This window comes from Puntigrus tetrazona, chromosome 3, assembly GCF_018831695.1.
Source record: "Puntigrus tetrazona isolate hp1 chromosome 3, ASM1883169v1, whole genome shotgun sequence".
NCBI lineage: Eukaryota > Metazoa > Chordata > Actinopteri > Cypriniformes > Cyprinidae > Puntigrus > Puntigrus tetrazona.
Window position 1 is genome coordinate 11,281,771 of NC_056701.1, and position 22,132 is coordinate 11,303,902.

At 38.9% G+C, this 22,132-nt stretch overlaps 2 protein-coding genes across 2 annotated transcripts; both read right to left on the reverse strand.

Moving 5' to 3' along the window:
• Positions 1-35: 35 nt before the first annotated feature.
• coro1a (coronin, actin binding protein, 1A) lies at positions 36-7,262 on the reverse strand. Its single transcript, XM_043235290.1, has 11 exons — positions 7,107-7,262; positions 5,337-5,540; positions 3,407-3,529; positions 2,828-2,957; positions 2,381-2,562; positions 1,697-1,816; positions 1,408-1,512; positions 1,151-1,296; positions 983-1,040; positions 498-713; positions 36-402 (listed from the first exon to the last, which is right to left on the reverse strand). The coding sequence occupies exons 2-11, from the start codon at positions 5,532-5,534 to the stop codon at positions 313-315; spliced, it is 1,368 nt and encodes a 455-aa protein (XP_043091225.1). The 5' UTR covers positions 5,535-5,540; positions 7,107-7,262; the 3' UTR covers positions 36-312.
• Positions 7,263-8,146: 884 nt separating this feature from the next.
• On the reverse strand, positions 8,147-20,920 carry paqr4a (progestin and adipoQ receptor family member IVa). The gene is made up of 3 exons (XM_043235984.1): positions 18,991-20,920; positions 14,641-14,859; positions 8,147-12,846 (listed from the first exon to the last, which is right to left on the reverse strand). The coding sequence occupies exons 1-3, from the start codon at positions 19,154-19,156 to the stop codon at positions 12,413-12,415; spliced, it is 819 nt and encodes a 272-aa protein (XP_043091919.1). The 5' UTR covers positions 19,157-20,920; the 3' UTR covers positions 8,147-12,412.
• Between the last annotated feature and the right edge of the window lie 1,212 nt (positions 20,921-22,132).

Sequence of the window (22,132 nt, forward strand, 5' to 3'; positions counted from 1 at the left end):
AGATTGAACAATGATTTTTTTGACACACCAGTAAATCTTTTTTAAAATAACACTGGCATTTATTTCAAATCCTACAAAAAACATATATTAAAATGGACTTCAAACAAATCTGGGTCACATTAAAAAAAAAGGGAAATCCCTGAAGAGCAAATTTGGTAAAATTAAGATTGGTAAAAAAATGGTATCCCATGAAAGAACTTCACATAATTGTACAAAATGTTCTTTCCAATGTACACATTTTATGACTTCATTATTTGCATATCTTGCATCCATTTGCATTTTTCTTTTCATTCTACTGGGGTCTCTCTTCCTCTACTTGCTCTCTAGTTCGCTCACTCGTTTGGTCAACTGCTCAACCATCTCCCTCAGCTCCTTCACTTCATTCTGCAAGGCCGGTACGTCCTGTATATGAAACAGAACGAAAGACAGAATGAGTTTGTGACAGAAAGATATAATAAAACACAGTAAACAGGCAGAGGATTTACGTGTTTTCTTACCGCACAGTCAGACTGTCGGTTGCTCGAGGAAGATGAGGTGGTCGCCATCAAGCTCTTGATGACTTTGAACTCTTTGTTTTTGGTGGTAGCCACAAAACCATCTTTCAAGGAGATCAGGATTGGCTCCCCATTTTTACCAGAAAACCAATCGTCTGCCTCCACCGATGGCTCTGGGCCAATCGTGTCGGGGTAAAGGTCTTCTTGAAACAAGTCAGACTAAAGCAAAGATGTGATAATGACAGATTAAGACAGTGGAACAAATAAGCAGAGGGACTTAAACAGTGTGGCGTTAATAAACAACCCTTCAAAAAATCGGGAGGCATGGTGGAAGTGAACAGCATTTATTTGAAATAGAAATATTTAGTAACATTATAAATATCTTTACTCTCAATAATTTGTATAGTTAATAAACCTGTTCGGTTCAAACAACAAAAACTGATCACAAACGTTTAACAACATTTAAGCGTTGACTTTCACAAACGTACCTTACGAGGCACAGTCATAACGATAGGTTCACACTTTCTCTCGTGGAGTTTATAGAACCTAAAAATGAATATAAAATAATGCATCAATTAGAATACTGATTTTTTTTGTATGTTTGTGGGAGAAAGCAAGTACGCTATAGGCCTGGCCGGAAGGCTGGATGTGTCTACCTTGCGATCTCGCACTTGTTGACTTCCAGGCCTCTCTTGGGCATGTAGCCCATGCCCTTCTGACTCTCTTTACTGCTGTACATGGAGAGATAGTGAACGTATGGGGCCTCGTCCGTCACCTCAAAGTATCTGATGCTGCTGTCACCCTGTCAAATCATATTCACTGGTTAAAACATCCGACTTCACGAACAGTGCACTCTTCAGGATCATAAAATTCGACTTGGATCAAAACCTGAAAGACTTCCTTAGTTCCTCACCTTGCCACAAAGGTAAACTATACCAGTGTCAGGGTCAAAGAAAGGTAAGAGCACCCCACTACTGGTGTCCAGCTCCTGCAGGGTCAAGGGCTCACCAAAGTTTTTCTGCAACCACAAACACACTTATGTCCCTTTTTTGCAACATTTGGATCAAAACGTTTCATCAAATTTGTTCTAAAACCAAAATGTGTTCTTGTCTTAGGCCAACTTTGAAGAACTTTTCTTATCAACTTCAAATGTTGACTATTATAAAAAAAAAGAGAGCATTTGAAGCACAAGATGTACGTACAGGATCCCACAGCGCCACCTGCCGCTCACTCATGCGGCTAAAACCGGTGGTCAGGATCTTCCCATCAGAGACAAACACAGCTCTGACTGGCCTGGAGCCTTCGTGAGGCTTGTCCTTTTCCTACACACACATACACACAGAAATAAGTCATATGAGCAGTAACAAATCACATGAAAGTAAATAAGCTGGCAGTAAGGAAAAATATTTATGAAAATGTTCATTTTCAATTGGAATTAAATGCTTTCAACTTAAAACGTTAAAATTTAGACAAAAATGTGGCCACATTTACTGTTTTTAGTGAATTTTCACCAGCAAAAGAAAAAATTCTATATAATTGGGAATTTTGCACAGGTTTTGCTCTTGCTCAGCTTTTTTGTGTGCGAAATTGTATTATGAATTTGAAGAAAAATAAATTATTATAAACTTTTTTTCCTGCTATTAAAAATGGCTTTAAATGATTCAGAATTATGTGCTCTATCTAGAGTTTTCTGAAAATTCACATGATCATTAAAAAAAAAATGACACTAAGGAAAGACCTCGACACAAAACTCAAAATTCAAGGCGAGACATTTCTGGATGCAACAACAAAATCAATGTGGCGAAAGTAAAAAAAAATGCAGTCGTATTAATTATTTATACCCCTTGCACAATATTAGATTTTTTATAGTGAAGGCATGCACATACAGAGATGACGGAGCCTTTGCGGGGGTCTAGCACGCGTAATTTCTTGTCCTTGCAGGAAGTAAGGATTTGAGAGCCGTTTCTGTTCCAGCAGGCGCTGTAGATCAGATCAGAGTGCACTGAGTCAATGCGCACAACCGCCTCTCCACGAGCCACGTTCCAAAGGATGATCACATTATCACAGCCTGCATGAGGAAAAGCAGAGAAATAGAGGGACTAGGTAAATGAAGTATGTTTGTAGACAGAGGGGAGAAATGAAAACAAAATCATGTCAAGATTATGATAAACCTAAGATGTTTGTAAAGAAGCTTGTGTGAAGAATCAGCAAAGGGCGCCATCATTACATTTCAACTGCCTCTATATTGCACAACTGAGTGCAGACATATACCGTATAGGTGTAGTTCCAGCTTGCACTTTTGGTTATAGAGTGCATGTCTAATGTTGGTTTACCTGCACTCATTAGCACATTGTGGGCAGTGGGGTGCCAGCTGAGGATGCCCACGCGTTTAGAATGACCGTCCAGCTTCACAACCGGGTCCTTCAGTGGTGTTACGGGACCTCCATCTGGAATCTCCCAGATCTATTACATAACAACATTGACCTTATGTTATAATAAGTAGAAGCATTGTATTTTTCACACTAGTATGGTAGCTGAGTTCAAACTGTAATATACCATTATTACAACTTGTTGTATGCTAGGTGATGCTAAGAATAAATAAATTGAAAAATAATAAAATTTCAATAAATTAAAAACGAATTTGCATGCTCACGGTTCTCTGATGTCAGTTAATGGCCACATAGCATGCAAGTACACATAACTTACAATTTTAAATTAAATTGCAATCTAATAATATATATTGTTTATTATTATTTAATAATAACATATTTTATATTTTTTATTTTAACTAAACATTTTAATGCAATTTAAAAATAAAGCAAGTGAAATGATTAATTCACACACGATAACGTGAACGGCTGTTTTGGTGCATAAATGTAATTTGATCAACCCACCAGGCCCACGGTACTCACCATGACACTACAGTCTTCAGAGCCACTGGCAATGATGTTGTCATTATGTGGGCAGAATTCGATGTCCAATACTGGTCCAGTGTGTCCACAGACAGTGGGCAGGGACATGTCAATGCGACCCGTCTAAAACACAAATCAAAGGGAGGAATGAGTTGTTAAGCAAAAGACTGGTATGGAGTAGAAAACAAAAACATTCCCAAATGCCCATTAACAAGACCTTTAAATGACTAAATATAGAATAGCAACTTAAAACTTCTATTCCCTGACAAACAGAGCAAAAAGAGCATGAGAGATCTCAGACGGATCAGGGGGGCTGTGTCAGCTGATCTCAATTTTACAGCTATGCCTTCAATTATGCCTAATAACCACTAACCCATTTAGAGAGGACAGCACTGTGCAGGAGTTCCCATGATGCACACGGAGAGCACATTCACTCTGCCAATATCATATTTTTATGCACTGTGTGCACTGTGTTCAATACGTTATTGCAAATAGTTAATAAATACTACTGTGACTTATAACTGGATTGTTTTTCTTAACTTAAATTAAAACCATTAAAAAACACTGTTAGTTTGAAATATGTTTGCCTTTGCAACTACCTAATATTACTTACTAACTAAAATTAATAAAAAGATTGAAATGAAGATTTTTTTTAGTTAAAATGAATGTAACTACAAAATCAAAAACTGAACACAAATATTAAAAAAACCAAAAAATGAATTAAAATTCAAAATGAAAATATATATTTAAAGTAAAAATAAGAATAAATACTATCGAATTATATAATTGATATGAAAATAAAACTAGTCTAAAGATAATTCAATCATCGACTGACTTAAGTTCTGAAGTTCAAACAGATATTTACAACAAAATCTTTTACAAAAGAGTCGTACTTCTGGTACAACGGGGTCCAAATGTCTGAGATCTAATTTAATACAAGAACGCGAATTACAAATTATATTATCAGCAAGACAACTCGAGCTAAAAGTGTACTTAAAAAAAATCATATCAGTATTTCTATAGTATCATGCACTCCCTTAATGACCTGTGAACTACAAGTTGCAAAACTTGATATCAGTCTCAAAACGGAGCTTTCAAAACTTCCTCAAGCCACCCAAACGAAATGAAAGGGCTTGACTCGAATTCTCGTGTTCATTGGGAAACAATGGCTGGCATTGAGCAAAGCACAGAGTGCAAGATGCACAGCAGATTGAATATGACAGAACTCCCATTCATTATCTAGTATAAGACCCAGGAGTGCAGACAGAGCATCATATAGAACCTGAGGAGCAGAGATGACGGACAAGATGAAGATGAAAATATAAAAGGTGTGTAAAACAAACTGAAAAAAAAGAGGAAGGCAAAAAAAAGTAAGAGATGCAAACTTCCTCGGTTCATTTTTGAAGGGCGTTTTGAAAACGTAGCTTTTTTCAGTCATAAACTTTGTGAAGCAAAAAGTGCATGTTCAAATTTGAAACCGAGCTGATCACACGTAAAAAAGCAGGCGCATCAAGCCTAAGTGGCAGCTGTCCTTTTCTCAGGGTTTTTGTCACTCACTCAATCTGCAAGCTGTCACCACATCCTGTGCAGAGTTGACAGCAGCGCACTCCAAATATGGCAAAAACAAGATGCAAGAGAGCATAAAGAGAAGAGATGCTAGGTCTGGTGACACGTACATATGAAACTCAACCTTGAACTTCCTTATTTAGACAAACGCTGCATGACATGTCTGCTAGTTGAAAATTCAACGGCCCAGGGGGGTGATTTAAAACAGGTGACGGCTTCAAACCATCAAGACCTACACTTCACCGTGTGCCTAACAACCCAACTTAATCTCAATACTGGCCTTTATAATACATACAATCCTGCCCTTCATCAGAGGCTTCCATTAATTTGAGCTTAATGAATCTGACATGCTATCTGGATGCACCTTGCTCAGGGGCAGGACAATGAAAGCTCCTCCACCGCTGGCATCCACAATCATGGCCACAAACTTGGGGTTGACCGAGCAGAAGTTGCTGTCCCAGGTCATCTGGGAGATCCTGATGTCATCGTAGCACTGGTCCGCCTTCACCGCCTGGCCGAAGACGTGGCGGAACTTACTGGACCTGACCACCTTCCTAGACATGATGACCTGAGGAAGGACAGAAGGAAGAGACACGGGGAAGGAGAGGAAACAAAGCATACTCATGAGAAACATTAATATTTCAGCACGTTTTGTGCATCTTATGGGCTACATGAGTCATTGAATTAAAGCTTTTTGCGTTGAGGTTTAGCTATTTGTGTGTGATTTGTGGTGAAGTTGGCTCCATTCCAGACATCGATGGTGATCTTAACTCACGGTTGTGGCCCGTATGCATGCACTCAAGTTGTGCTCTTCAACGAACACCTAAATTCTCTTAGATTTGCAAGAATTCTTGTAAATGAAGCTACCGATAAAAGGGGTGAAAATGAAACCTATTCTAACTTACTATGTTTAAACCTGCATTTAGGCAATAAGCTCAAAGAAAGAGGAAGGAAAAAGGAAACTAGCATGAAGTGACAGAGAAGGAAACGCTTGGGCTACTTCTTCAAGTCTGATGCCACTTTTGTCTGCAGGTTTTAGAGATAAAGCATTTTACTTCATTCCTCATTTTCACCTATTCCACTCTCTATTGCCTACTTTTTTTTCCTACTCATCTCTCTATCAAATGCAGTCTTGTGCGTACCCTTAATTAGTTGGCTAACAAATGTCACTCTCGTTTTTATCACTTATGTCCTGTATGCTCACAGCTCTCAGTAAAATAACCTGAAAAAAGAAAGGCGCATTAGAGCAATGAACAGACAGAGAGGAAACACCACAGCGAGTGTGGAGCACAGGAGATGTTCAGAGCTTCAGTTACACCACATCCTTCCACACAAACATGGAAACCATTGAGTTATTTCAACCCGATTCGGAGATACTGCGAAATGTTTTCATCATGACTTAAAACAGTGAATGTCTCACCAAAGCTGTTATAGGTGTAATTAGCTGCAGGTTCTTGTTTGGAAATCAAACGGAGATGTTGGGCAGAATGCGAGCAACCGTCAGCCTCACACAGTCATTATTTGTTTTAATTTTTTCCTCAGATGAAAGTGATTGTGACAGAGATTCATTCAGCCTAACATCTGTTGCGTTCACCGGAAGAAAGTAAGTCATGCAGGTTCGGAGCGGCATGAAGGTGATAAACTACCATGACCGAATTTTCATTTTTGCAAGAGCTAATTCTTCAAGTTTCGTTATTATTAGCATGCTGCTTTTATGTTGGATTTATCCCTTGTCTGCATTTCTCCCAAGCTCATTTAACACGCAAGAGCGAACTCTTCTATGGTCTGCGCTATTTTTTTATACGACAACATGCAGTACCGTTTAGTTCTCATGCTTAAACTTCCTCAAACATTTAACCGTGCTCTGCCGCAGTTCAGAAAGGCACAGCTCGACGCGTTTAGCAATGACAAAACACTCACACAAAACGGTACTAAAACTAGGACTTCGTTTCAAAACCTGCTCATCTAAACGGCATTTCAGGCAGTACAGACGCGTTTAGGCGCGCCCGGTGTGCTGTCTAGTTAGACGGCTCACTGGGTCGCAGATAAAGATGCAAAGTTATGAAGTGTTTTCAATCACACCTGACTGCAGCACAACACACATACACAGCGTGATGGGACAGGGGGACTGTACCTGAGAACAGTGGCTGGGGAGGGACTCTGGCTCCTAAAGCGGATGGATGAAGTGCCGGACGCTGTCAGATGAGGAGGAGTGGGTGAATGCCAGCAGTTGTGGCCAGAGCTCACTCTAAATCAAGGAGGAAGTGAGAGTTTGAGATGTAGATGCGAATGGGAGGTGTCCTCGCTTTATGTTTCCTTTTAAAGTGATTTACGTCGCGTGAAGCTGCACCTAACTTGATCTCTTCACTGCGGCCATAGCAACACAAACGTGACGTGTACTCACTCGCATAAAGTTTGCTTATCTGAGAGTTATCTCGCTGTTGAGCTTTTTTTTTGTTTTTACAATCAAATACGCTTTCTTTTATAACAATAGGCAGCTGGACACTAAAGCAGTGAAATGCAGCTTTAAAGTAAAATTTCTTTCAATTTAAAAAGTAACATGATTAAAATTACCATATTTTCCGGCAGAATGTCGCAATATTTTTTTAAAGCACTTTGAAACAATATAAGCCACCTGCCCTTTCTTCATAAATAAATAAATAAATAGATATTGTGAAACCGTCTTAGTCTGTTTGAAAGAGGTAATTTTTTTATTTATAAAATTTTTATCCTAAAATTAAAATATTTTATATATTATATTGAATTAAGTTATATGTAGGCATAAATAAAAAAAATTACATTCAAATGAACGCCTCAGTTAAATCACCTCTAATTTTCACATTAAAATGTCTATTATTATAGAATAATCACCAGAATAAGCTATTTCAAATAATATATATATATATATATATATATATATATATATATATATATATATATATATATATATATATATATATATATATATATATATTTTTTTTTTTTTTTTTTTTTTAAAAAGGAAGTCAAACGAGACAATTTAAAAATATAAACCTCAATTTATTGCACAATTGCTGCAGGAGACCGTGGGGTTTGGAAGATCTGTCTTGTGTGAACAAATGTAACCGTGGACACACAAATAGACTGAGAGAGAAATATAGGCCCATAAAACAAACAAACAGTGACACACGCTTGTAGATGAAACCATTTACAACAAGAAATGTTTATGTAAAACCAAAGTTATAGTAACTTTTGCAATAAATGAGTTGAGGACACCTAATAAAACAACAGAAAACAAAGATACACGGCCAGCGGGGCTCAGTTCATCCAGGTCAGCTCGGTTTAACTGAACATCATTTATGCCGCTACCGACTCATAAAGGTCAATAGAGCGCTGTGGCCACCAGATGGTGCCAAAAAACAACCAAATTCAACAAAAACACACGAGCAGGAGCGGAAACAAAAAAAACGACAGATCTTTCAGAGACCTCCCGTCTTCCTCTGTGCATTAGTATTCTCAGCCTTTGTACTTAAATTAAGATTATCATTGATAGTGGTAACCCATCTCAGAATAATAGTAATAATAACAATATATCCATTATCATAATAATGCAAAATGTAACTAATGATGAGTAGTTTTTAAATTATCATTAACAGGCTATCCAGCACCTGCATACTAAGAAAAAAAAGGTATTATAGTTTCATACATCATGTCATTATTATTATTTTTTTTTTTTTACCACAGGACATTAGAATATACAGACAGGAGAACATCATCCATGAGAATATCATCCTTGTTCCTCCTCTTAAACATGGGTTATGATGCAATCCATTTCCTTTAGGGCTCAATGTAACATGCTCTGCACATTCTCACATCACCTAACTAACTACATGAATAAACACATTCTTGATCAGCATTTACGGACACATTCGGCCCCACGAAGGCAATATGCATCAAGAAGGATGCACAGTTCAAATGCCTGATGGCTGACGAGCCATCGCGACCTTTGCCCTTAAAGACATACAACTGTCATCGATTTTTTTCAGTCTTCAGTTTTAACCAGAACAAGCAAAGAAGACATGACAGGATGAAAAGAAAACTGGCCCGAAATCAGTTGTTGAGGTCACTCGGTACAAGTGAGCACTGACAGGGCACCCTGAGAAGAGGAAACCCCAGGATGGCATGGTCTGAGCAAAACATGTTGGTGTGAACACACAAATCTGGTTCTTTTCAGGACTGGTAAAACATCTTGTTTTTGGAATTCACATGTACAAACATGTTTCTGTGTGTGTGTGTGCGTGTGTGTGTGTGTGTGTGTGTGTGTGTGTATATACACACACACACACACACACACACACACACAATATATGTGTGTGTGTGTGTCTGTGTACATATTTCGATTATGCATAGTTATCCAGTGGGTTTCAGAGGTAATAACATATCAGGACCCCCGTTTTCCAAACCAAAACATCTGTATGCCTCTCTGTACTTCTCATAATATAAAAAAAAAAAGAAATTCTACCAACCAAACTATATTACAATCCCTTCTAAACAGTTTAAAAACCGAAGACCGCGTTAATGACATTATGACATCATAGTAGTACAGACATATTATTATGACGTTAACCCTACTAAATAATCTAACAGCATTGTTAACTCTCCTGCCAGGCCTGTCATTGTGATGTCACAATTTTAGCTTTTTACAGATACAGAATGATCGAATCACTGCTGCCTTTGAAATGAAATCGGACAATTCATATTGAGTGTCGCTCTCTGAGATGAAATACGTTAACATTCAATATATCTTCTTATAACATTGTTGCTTTATATATTAATATGAATATATAAAAATGTCAGTATGTATGCCGCTTGCATTTTATGCATATACAGTCTACATACAGGTATTTACGTTACCTATATGGACTTTTTAAGTTCTTAATTGGTTTTCACTTTGATCCAAAGCCCTTTTGGTAAAAAAATAAACAGTGCAGTTAATTATTTGATATGGTAGTATTGCCTCTGGGCTGCTTTCTTGATTTCATTCCACTTCTAAAGACAGATATATTTGATGCATTAGCTCCGTTACTGCACATTAAGCACATATGTCAGTGGATGCATCGCGCAAGCATTAGGAATCGCATGTTGTGTTTTAAGGGGATTGGTTTACTAATATTACATGCACCACTTGATTGCAGAGTCTAATGTTTATCATTTAATAGCATTAAAGGGGTCTGGGTAAACGTTCCCCAATTCTGAGGGACTATAGTGGTTTGCTTTTAAAACCACCCTGGTCTGCTAAGATCAGGACCGTCGTGCTCGACACCTGAGGCCCTAACACATCTAATTTGGCATAGAGTATGTGTAAGTGTTTGTCAGATACATCTGAGCAACATTCTACCTAACATGCACTGGTTCTACACTAATAGGTCTGATCTCTCTAGAGTACTGTAGTTGTGTAAAGACACATGATCCCCAACTGGTTAAAATGATACATAAATATTAAAAAAAAAACAGTAGTGGTAGCATTAAAATAAAATCTTCAAACATTGACAAATGTCAAAGCAACAATCTAAATATAATAAATAATGATATGGAGAGTGAGTAATTGAAATGAACGACCGGCCTCACTAAAAGTGTCAGTCAAGTGTCAGTGTTATTTGTTTGTCAGTTCTTTAAAACTTGTGAGCATGGAAGGGTTAAAAGTGTCATCCTTGGTTTGTTTTGATCAGTAGTATATTAGTGTGCAAAGCTAATAAATCCAAAAACAGCATAATACAGCTGATTTGGAACAACGTCTCCATAGTGCAATCTGCAATAAGAGCTGTTTTAGTTTATGTTTATCACATTCTAAAGTATATATAAAGTTTAGCTTTAGTCTCTAAACAGCTCTGTTAAACCTGAAGTCTTTTGGCAACTCTTCTTAAATCGGAGGGGTCATTATGAATTATATCCAATCAAGTTCATCCTATTACCGGGGACTTAAATAATCTGCATGTATAGCATTAATTTAGCACAAGTGAGCAGTACCAATAATCCCGTAGTCTTCATTGGGGAATTCATAGTGTATTGGCATGCGTAATATTGCTCCATTCTGGAGTCTAATATTCATCTGCCACATCTGATGAGCGGGAACATCAGGTGCACAGTGGACGAGGATGGCCAGCAGAGAATTGAAGCCTTTGTGCAAACAGCACGCCATTAAGAAAATAATTTGCCTTGTCTCGAATCCAAGGTTACATAGATAATTGAGGTTAAAGGTCAGGAAGAAATGAAATCTAATTTAGACCGGTACAAAGTCCAATCTTCCAAACTACAGATTAGGATATTAAAACCGCGAGTGTACGAGGCTGAATCGTCTGTTCTGCGGCACAGCAGAAACAATATGTTCTGCAGGCAACGTCAAATGCTTCCCAGGGTATTATTAAAGTCATGCTCCTGTTAAAAACCGCACTGAATGAATGCCCCTTAGATGTTAACAAACATGATCAAAGTCACAGAGGGCGCTAAAAAATAAAATGGGCACTCAGCAACTTTAACCAGCCAGTAAACGTAAAAAATGGCTAGGCTACAAACCAAGGAATGATCCCTTCACCCTTCACTTACAGGTATCGGAGTGAGAATGTGGGAAATGTGGACCTGAACAGAGAGACAACAAAAAAAGTGTGATAAAACAAGTAAAAATCAACTCAAGTATTTCCAGTAAATGTTGCTCTCAGACCTGGGCTTACAGTACGTGTGTGTGAGTGTGTGTGTGTGTGGTCTTAGCACTGCTGTAACATCTGATATGCTGCATAGTCTGCAATAGAGTAATAAGTTAAAAGTTGGAGGTGCATACATCATTTCTGCACCGGTGATCTTTGTTTGTCACCAGCAAAATAGAGATAAACTATAATTAGTTTTCGTAAAAGCCATGCTATTTTGTACAACGAATTTCAGATTACGCGATGCGTAAAATCTTACTTTTCGAGAGCCAATCATTTGAGGGCTCGATCACGTCTCTCACTGTTCAGCTACAACTAAATTTAGAGATTATTTATTAAATGCTTTAAACGCTGGTGAACACATGACATCAAATAATGTCAGACCCCATATGTGCATGTGTGTGCGCCTATAGAATGTGTAGGTCTCAAACCAAAATAAATAAATAAATAGCCTTTGTTTGAGCTAGCAGATCTAAACAGTGCCATGCACAGACAATGTTTATGCAAACGCAGATATGTACATTCTGGCTACTGACGGCACAAACAAGCATGTGTGTCAAAGCTGGCACTGGTGTCTCCTAAAAAACATGTAAAACACTTCTTATGGACTTTCGTGCACACATTTATATACAAAGCACAACAGCCTCCCCCCCACCCCAAACCACTCCTTGCCCAATTACGTCGCACCCCCAAACATCTCATTACTAAAAGAGGTCTTTACGCCCTATTACCCATGATTCCAGACTAGCAGGGGCCACTGTCAGTCTGAGGGACAGTGATACGTGTTGATCCACAGTAAGTCGTCCAGCACCCCCCAGTGTAGGTACAGTATGGACACCACCACCAGCACATGCATGATCTGGTGGCTGTTGCACCAGTAGTCAAAGAGGCCCGGGCGGAAGCGCTCGGGGATTCGCGTGATATTGATGACACCGCCCAACACCGCTAGTGCATCCATGGTGAGAAAGTGACGCAGCGAGGTGGGACTTCCTCCGCCCACACCTACCCAGCGCAGAAGGAAAAATGAGAAGCGGAAAAGCGCCTGCCAGGCGAAGGAACGCAGACGGCGCACTCTGCTGCGAGCTGTGATGGCACAGTAGATGGCGTAACTGGAGAGCAGGATGTACATCAGCAGAGCCACTGTGCGGGTGAAGGGGTAGCAGAGAAGAGTGCTGTACACGATGGGCAGAGCTCCTGTGAAGCCAAACACAGGATGACAAGCAATTCAATTATATATATAGTTTTTTTTCTGATAAAATGACAGCGTATAGCCGACTTGAACAACCAAAGGCGGGAGGAAAAAAATTAATAAATAAAAAGAATAAATAAATAAAATAAAAAGAGACTAAACTAAAAAACAAGAACTGATAACAAAAATAGGAAGGAACTATGTAACAAAAAAACCCTGCAATATATTTGGAGGGGATGTGTCATGCACAAACTTATGGGATTGCCCTTTAGATTTTTTATAATAAACAGTAAGCTGAATTAAGATGAAAAAATGCATAAATAATAAAAAAGCAATTGTAATAACAATGTTATAGCAAAAATATGCATTTTCTTCAAGAAACAATTCAATTCAACATAAATAATGTATTATGACTTTAAATTATATTATGACATTTAAATGATATGTAACTATATAAATATATAGAATTATTTAAAATGATATGATATTGTATGACATTGCCTTTACCATAAATTCTACATTCTGTACTTGTAAGGGAAAAAAAAACTAAACTATGCTGTTAAATGTATTAAAGGTGAACTGTGTAAAGTTTAGTGGCATCTAGCTGTGTGATTGCGAATTGCACCCAGCTGTGGTAGTCTGACACAGCAGAGATAGCCAGCAATGAGGTTTCCTAACTATTCAATAAATCAATATGTTTTTGAAAATATTGTTACTTGTTCATCATTGTGTCGGTGTTGTATTTGCATGAACAACATCGTAACGAAACAATCTCTGTTAGTGCTATAAAGGTTATTGTACAAACATGATGGCGACTTCCATGTAAGGGGACCCGCGGTGTATGTAGGTATAAATAGCTCATTCTAAGATAACACAATCACGACGGATCTTTATGTAAGGTTTAAAAAACAGTTGCATATATTATATTGCATTTCTGTCATTGGATACTCCTAAATATTAAACGCTGCACATTTAAACTTGATTTTTAATATGGATTTATAGGGTAACTAAGGGTAGATCAAATAACATGTTTCACTGTATAATTTTTATATACTATCAATTAAAATAAGTTAAATTATTCATGAGAATGCCATCTTTTGCGATGAGAAGGTAAAATTTTACATACATAAGGCAATTTTCCTAACGTAATTAACACTATCCTCAAAACCATTTCTGCCTCATTAAGACTAATTCGTTTTTCACACTAAATCAAATTAGTCAAAATATCCTTTTTTTGACTTTCTACAAAACGTACCTTTGTTTTCCAACTAAATGGTGGATAATTATAAAAACACTTTAACATTCCAAAAGAGATCTATAACAAACAAACTGAGCAAGAGACAATGAAACAGTGAAACAGTCTTGTCACTGCTGCTGTACATTTGTCTTGTTGTAAGGCACTTCAATGGATTCTTCAATGTCTGTATCTCTTTTGTTTTTGCTTTGCTTCTTTACTTCCTTTGTTGCAACACTGTTTTCTTGTACAACAGTTCTCCTTTGGTAAAATGTTGCAACAGCCTGAACAGCGACTACAAATATAGGAGAAATGCACATTTTAAGCACTTTTTCACTGAGCTCTAATGCACACCATCCTGTTTTGGTGTTCTCCGCTAAACATGATGTGATAACAGATCGCTTCATCGGGTGTGAACAACCTATGCAAAAATATCAAATGTGAAGTGTCCGGAAAGGGAAAAAAAACAGGATCAGCAGGGAAACACAGAGAACAGAACTGCAAAGAATACTGAGAGATAAAGTGATGGGCTCGGATTGATCCGACACCAGTTTGAGATGCTGACCTAGCGTGTTGATCATGCAGATTCCGCACATATCTAGCGTGAGCAGGGTTTTGTAGACGGGCTCGCCGCCCTCATGGTTCATGAAGAGGTGGTAGACCACTGAGCCCAGCTGCGGTGACAGGCAGGCCAGGAAATGCACCACGCCGAGCCACGTCACGCTGATCTGTGTCCAGGGGATGTTGAGCGGGAGAAGCACCAGGAAACAGAGCAGAGGGATTCCTGAGTGAAGAGAAAGAGAGAATGAGACAAAGCGGCTCAGGAGAGTCATTGCACACGGAAGAAGCAGTTGAAGCGCTGTTGAAACACGTAAGGCCTGCGAAGAGAACGAGAAGGTCGTTATTTGGCATTATGCTCAGGCAGGCCCTGCAGTGTTACATTGTGTCCCTTGAGTTAAATGCTGCGGCCTAAACAACACATGGATTTATAGAGGCCCAGGGAACGGCCCAGCACAATGAGGGTCTCGGTGGCTTTGCTGTGCTAATTTTAGCAGCAGCTGCCAAAATGCAAACTACACACTAAAACAAAGGTCTTTAAAAGTCTTTAGCACCAAATGACAGTCAGTGGCTTTTTACTAGTGTCTCAAAGTACATGAATAGACAATCTCATTGGACAATCTTCTTGTTTATGACTCTCCTTTTCCCAGACCCTGTCATTCCCCCTGTGTCAGACGATTTATCCTAGTCAAGTAAAAGCACCAATGCCTTCTAGCACATCTATTTTGAGTGAGTTATCTCTGCTGGCTTAACACTCGCTCTGATAAAGACACTATTGGTAGAGAACATGCACTCTACCCTAGAAAGTTGATGGATTTAAGCTGCACCTACACTGTAAATGCTATATTTAAAAAAAAAAAAAAAAAGTTTCACTACCAATAATGATATTTAAACTTTAAATAATTTCCACACCATTAGACAAAATAATGCTTTAATAAATAATTATTAAGAATAATGAAACTGAAACACTGGCCAAATTTAGTGTTGCAGGTTTCATGGCTAAATTTGACCAGCCTGGTGGCCAATCTTCATTGATTGCACATTCCACCAGTAAGAGCAGAGTGTCAAGGTTTAATTAGCAGAGTAATAGTACAGTTATGCTTAAAATATTGGAATGCACACAACACTATGGGTGACATATAGTTCAAAAGAGGACAAATTGTTGGTGCATGTCTTGCTGGCGCATCTGTGACCCAGACAGCGAGTCTTTGTGATGTATCAAGAGCAACGGTATCCAGGGTATTGTCAGCATACCACCAAGAAAGAACAAACCACATCCAACAGGAGTAGCTGTGGATGCAAGAGGAAACTGTTTGAAAGTGATGTTCTAACCCAAATTGTATCTAAAAAACATAAAACCATATCTGCCCAACTCAATGCAGAATTAAATGTTCACCTCAACTCTCCTGTTTCCACCAAAACTATCCATTGGGAGCTCCACAGGGTCAAAATACATGGCTGGGCAGCTATAGCCAAACCTTTGGTCACTCGTGCCAATGCCAAACGTTGGTTTCAATGGTGCCAGCAGCAAAAATTTTGGGCTGTGGACAATGTAAAACATGTATTGTTCTCTGATGAGTCCACCTTCACTGCCTTTCCCATATCCGGGAGAGTTACATTGTGGAGAAGCCCAAAGAAGCCACCACCTAGACTATTGCATGCCCAGAGTGAAGCACGGGGGTGGATCAGTGATGGTTTGGGCTGCAATATCATGACATTCCCTAGACCCAATACTTCAGCTAGATGGGCCAAGGACTACCAAACCTTCTCGAGGACCATGTGCACCCAATGGTTCAAGACTGGTGGTTTAATAAACATAAAAGCGAAGTTGAACATCTCCCATGACCTGCACAGTCACCGGATCTAAATATTATTGAGCCACTTTGGGGTGTTTTGGAAGAGTGAGTCAGGAAACCTGGCCACTATTCTGCAAGAAGAATGGCTCAAAATCCCTCTGGCCACTGTGCAGTACTTGTATCTGTCATTACCAAGACGAAGGGATTCTGCATTGAAGTTATATTTAAGGGATGAAAAGTTGCATTATTTAGTTACATTATTAAATTTTTACATTACATAATAATGTAAGAAGCCTGACTTCTGTCATAATTTTGCCTTTTCATATCCTAACTATGATATTATAATTGCAATGTTTGTCATTTAATAAAGAAATTAAGATTCTATCACTATTTCATTCCAAACCTGCACGGTTGTCTTTCTTTGAACACAAAAGAAAATATTTTGACATTTATTGCGTGGACAGTAAAATTTTTTTATAAAAATAAAAACATTTCCTATAATAACTTCTTTTGTGTCCCACAAAAGATTTTAAACAGCATGGGAATAATATTTTCTTCTCCTTTCAGTTAATTGTGACACATTGCAGGTGTCAACTGGTTTTTGTAAAAGTCTGACAGATCTCAATCAGATCATAGACCATTTGCAGCCATGTGGGTTAAAGCAGCCCACAGACCAAAAAACAACAACCATAAAACATACAAACACATCAGTAGAAATGGTTAGAGCAGAAACAGTAATGATTATTGGGCTTGGTCAAGTATCAGGAATAGACTGAATCATCTTTAAACAGCAATGTTATGGGTAAAAACCTATGAAGAACATCAAATGTTGCTCTGAAGACATGGCATGCAAACATGGGATACAATTGTGCATACATATCATGCAAAGTAAAACACAAATACTTGAAGGCAAAGCAAACACTGAGAAGGAGCATGCACTTCGGGTGCCTTCAAATGCAAGAATGGAAATTGCTCTATGTAAAAAAAAAAAAAGGCACGATACATGCAACAAATTTTAATTCATCAATCTTGTCTTGCAAATTCCAAAAGGAGGTATTGTTACCAATTCAAAAAGTACAGACACAGAGTAAATGCTTCTTTATTTCAGCTTAGAAAAGGTGCAGGTTCAGCTCCCTACAGCAAAGTCATCTTTTGGGTCAAGTTAAGCTGTGTCACTCATTTCAAACCTCTCATTTCTGCTTACTGGACTACAGCAGGCTAGAACACTCTCAAATATACTCTGAACCACAGCATTGGCCTGAGAACACACTCTGAGAGTGCAGTGCACAGATGCAGTGTTCTTCTCAGGTTTTCAGCAATGCACATCAGCATGAATGTGTCATTAGCTATCAAAACGGTATACTAACAAAGTTTTACTAGTCCAAATGGTAGTGTCTTGGAAGGAAAGGGTATGTAAGATAATACACCTGCAGGCAACCACATGCCCTAGCTTGATTGTTCCACACAGTCCTGCAATTTAGAAGCATTTACAAGCAGACATTCCTTTGAAGTTGACCTTTATGCCTGATTTTACATTTTTTATATTTCCTCAGCAGTTGTTGCCCGGAACGCTTGCCTAAATACTGCTTGCTATAGCTTTGATATAAAAATACAGCGCAGATTACTTAACAAGACAATAACTTCTGTTATTGACAAGCAATTAATTATGTATAGTGTATAGCAACCTGCAGTACATAGTGATGTACACAGCAGCAGTGTGATGAAGTGTTTCATAAAAGATGCAGATTTTTGCATTTCAAGGTGTATTCGTATAATCATTTATACAAAAACATTTTAGGAAAAAAAAAGAAAATAATTTTGTCAATTTAATCGTCTTTGTGTCGCTCCAACCCTGCATGATTTTCAGTCTATTGGTCTGTATTTTCCATTTAATGGTGATTGAAGCTGTCAATCACTTTAATCACAACAGTAATCAAGAAGACTCAAACACTTTTTTTCAAGTCTTTCAAGTTCACGAGTGAAGTAGCAAATTTGTTTAATGACTGAACGTTTCATTTGAGTTGACTTATTACAAACTTTGCCACACTTTTGAGGTTTTTTTGAGGCTTGGCAATGAATGGGGAACATATCGCTGCATGAAAAAGACCGATAAGGACAACTTCAAAATGTTTGCTTTTTTCCCCCCTGAAGAAAAACACGTGTTTAGACCAAAAAAGTAGTTTTTGGGTGAGCTATTCAATGATGCTGTAGTAAGTCAGGGTTTACAACACACAGTGCTTAAGAAGGAAATATAGACCATATCGTGTGTCTAGTGGTATAGCAACACTGATCATTTAAATGGGGTTTAGACTATATCTATGAATGGGTAATACAAATGCAAATACTGGTAAGACCTAAGCAGCCAGGATGGGCAAAACTCATACTGACATAAGTGAATGTCAGTATAATTCAGAAGGCATGCAATTTATTAGTACTAATTCATTCGAATTATTAGATATAAATAATAAACAATGACACTAAAAGTGAAGCCGTGTAAAAAAACACAAAGAGAGAGGGCACTGTCAGCTTCCTCTTTTGAAGCTGTGAACTATCTCACTCACCGTGTGTGTAGATGTTCCCCAGCTCATTGTGCAGATAGAAGAGACTCTTGATACACTCCTGGACGGAGGAGATGGGTCTATAGCCAGTCAGGACATATTTGTTGAACTGTAAATGTGGAGGAGAGTTTGCCCAGTCCAGCAGTCTGGGGCCGTTTAAAAATGCCATAGCAACCAGAAAGTGTCACGACGACGACGACGCTAAAATAACTACTCTATACATCTACACGTACACTCACAACACAGACTAAAAAAAGACCCGACACCCTAGACATTAGTCGGAGAAGTGCAGTCCGGTCATGTGCAGCCAGCTACATGGCTAACAGACCTGCTGCTCTTTAGCCGAAACGAACTATTTTAAAAAGCAACTTTTGCCTCGGCGACGTTTTGATTTGGAACGTTGGCGGCGGCGGCGGCGTCATCCACACGGATTGACGTAGAAATTCCAGGCTGCGTTCATAGTGAGCTTCGCTGTTCTATACAGTGCTGCATGTAACATTTAAACGAAGTGCGGTCACACCCTGCTCCAGCCTTTTCAGACTAACCCCACCAGCTTCTGTCAGCTCGACTTCAGAGGCGACCCGAGGAGAGGTGGCTTTCCTTTGCTGCTCATCAAACAGCCGCCGGCTAATTTCACCATCGGGAACGGCAGGGGTTTCGTGAACGCGAAGCCGTGTGCTCGGTTCAGAGTAACTTCCTCATATTCCCGTAGAGTGAATCATCGCCGTCATCAACTGTCCGTCCCGAGCTTTGGCATCCACTCTGATTTTTAGGCTACCGGCGCTCTGATTGTGAGACCCGTGTGTTGCAAAAAAAAAAAAAAAAAAACTATACACAGCACCTGAACAAAGCAGGTGTATTTTTCTCTGAATAAATACAAGTATGCTTTTAATATAGTGATGATACGACAATATTGCTTGGCACCGATTATAAGCAGTCACCTAATACACCGTACAGTGCCAGAATCGATAAGACGTCCCACGGGGTTTAGGGGGTTAATATGAAAATATTCAGCTGATTAAAAAAGCACGCGAGTTTGATATGCAATATTACAGATAGATATGTCAAGTTTTTTTTTTGTTATTCCCCCAGAATGTATCAAGCATGTCCTGGCATCTGCTCCTCGTCAGCGACGAGCACTGTTATCCGTTAAAGAAGTGCACCGTGCAAAGAAAAAGTGCCCACGTTTATCGCCTGCTCTCGTTTTTCATTTATTCAATAGCGATATTTCGATGTCAAACGCACTCGTCGCGTTTTCTGTTCCCTGTCTCACACTAACCGGATAGCTCGCGAGCTAACGGGCTAGCTGCCGTCACCTTGATTGTGCTGACTGCAAAAACACACGAGCTCCACAGTCAACGTTTTAGCAGCGGTTAAACATCACAACCGGTCTTCCCGAGCAGCGGCGCACGCATTCCCGCAAAACCCCCATGCTCCGACTAAAATATCTCCATGCGGAGGCTTGGCATTTGTCATCCAGCGAACGGAGGAATGTACGGGGCTCAGCTCGCGGGAGCACGTCTCCCCTGTGCTGCCAAGTGATGTTGCTGCTAGCTTGCAGTGATTTCATCAAGCAGAGTTTTAAACGAGTGCTATGCTGAGGAGATCCGTTTCTGATAAGCGTCTATGCCAAAGAAAGGTTAATATCCCCTACAATGCCCGGCGCATTTCTTACTGGCTGACTGATGCCGGTGTGCGGGAGCATGCGGCTGGTGGAGGGGCGCAGCGGCCCGGCCTTCACTCCTGATCATCCGCTGATGCTGCAGCGCTCTAATCCAGTCTGGACCAACTGGGACGAGCCGGGGGTGGCGCGAGGACAGGAACGATTCAATTTGTGCCTTTTAGATATTTTCGCCGCTAAAATACATTTATTTTTTTATATTGTAGTATCGAGATTGCATTATAGTCTATTTGACAGACACTGCATCTTATACTGACAGTATTCTTTAGAACGATAGCTCAAAAGTAGCGATGTCCGATTCCGGACGAGTCGGATCTTTCCAATGAATTTGTTGAACAAAACCGAGTTTGAGCGATTCGTTTGTAAATCGAACTGAATGATTCGCTTGCGAGTCGAACTAGATCAGTCCAACTGAACCTTACTGAGAATCGACTCTTTCTGATTCGCAATGATATATGAGCAAATTATAGTGAAAAATTACTGTAACTGAATAAAAAAAATGTTACGACGTGGGCCACTAGACGTTTAGCTACAACTTACGGGCCTATGGCAGTTTACTAAATTCAGGCTAGATGTTTAAATGAATTTTAGTAGGGTTGCTATAGTTTATTGCAATATTACTAATGCAATAATATTACAGTTTAGTTTAAAGCGCTGATCATGGCTAGAGCTTATTTGGGACACATTAAATATATAACAACATTAACTAAACACGAAGTCCAACGAACACAATCTACACCTACCTATGGCTTTATTAAATATTATAAATCGCCTGGTTGCCAAACTACACGACGATGCCGTAAAATATGCTAATTGCTTATTTTAACCGGTTCTTTGGAACAAACGGTTCAGAAAACCGATTCGCAGAACTGAGCTGGACTTGCCATAAATAAAACGTAAAGCCAATAATTACAAGTGCGTGGCTCTGCAGACCCCTGTCTTAAACTGAAGCAGGTCAGCTTTAAAGAGATGCTGGCAGATGACAATCAATGATACAAAGTAATGATTATTTGTGGTGCAAATAGGCTATTTTACTATTCGATCTTTGTATAAATGGAAATATATTTTTGCACAAGCTAAATCTGTTTCACTGGATGAAAGATTTAGTAACATAAAGCTGTTTATATGCCTTAAGTTGTTTTGTAAAAAGCTTTTTTTTGTTTTTGAAACAAATTTTTGTTTCCTTGCACATTTATTGTAGTACCTTGTAACAGCATATACGATAATCAGTGTTGGGGAGTAATATGCATCGGAATTAAGTAATTTAATTTTAAAATAAATATATTTTATCATTAAATTACGTACTTCCATTACAGTTAACTCTAATAAACTTCTAAAAAAATACTTTTGAAAATGTTAGCAGTTACAAAGGGGGTTACACTGAAATATACTGTGCACAGATTTGATTAATTCTTTACCCAAATGCTTCGACTACCGGAGGAGTAGAGTACCTAACTGAAAAGT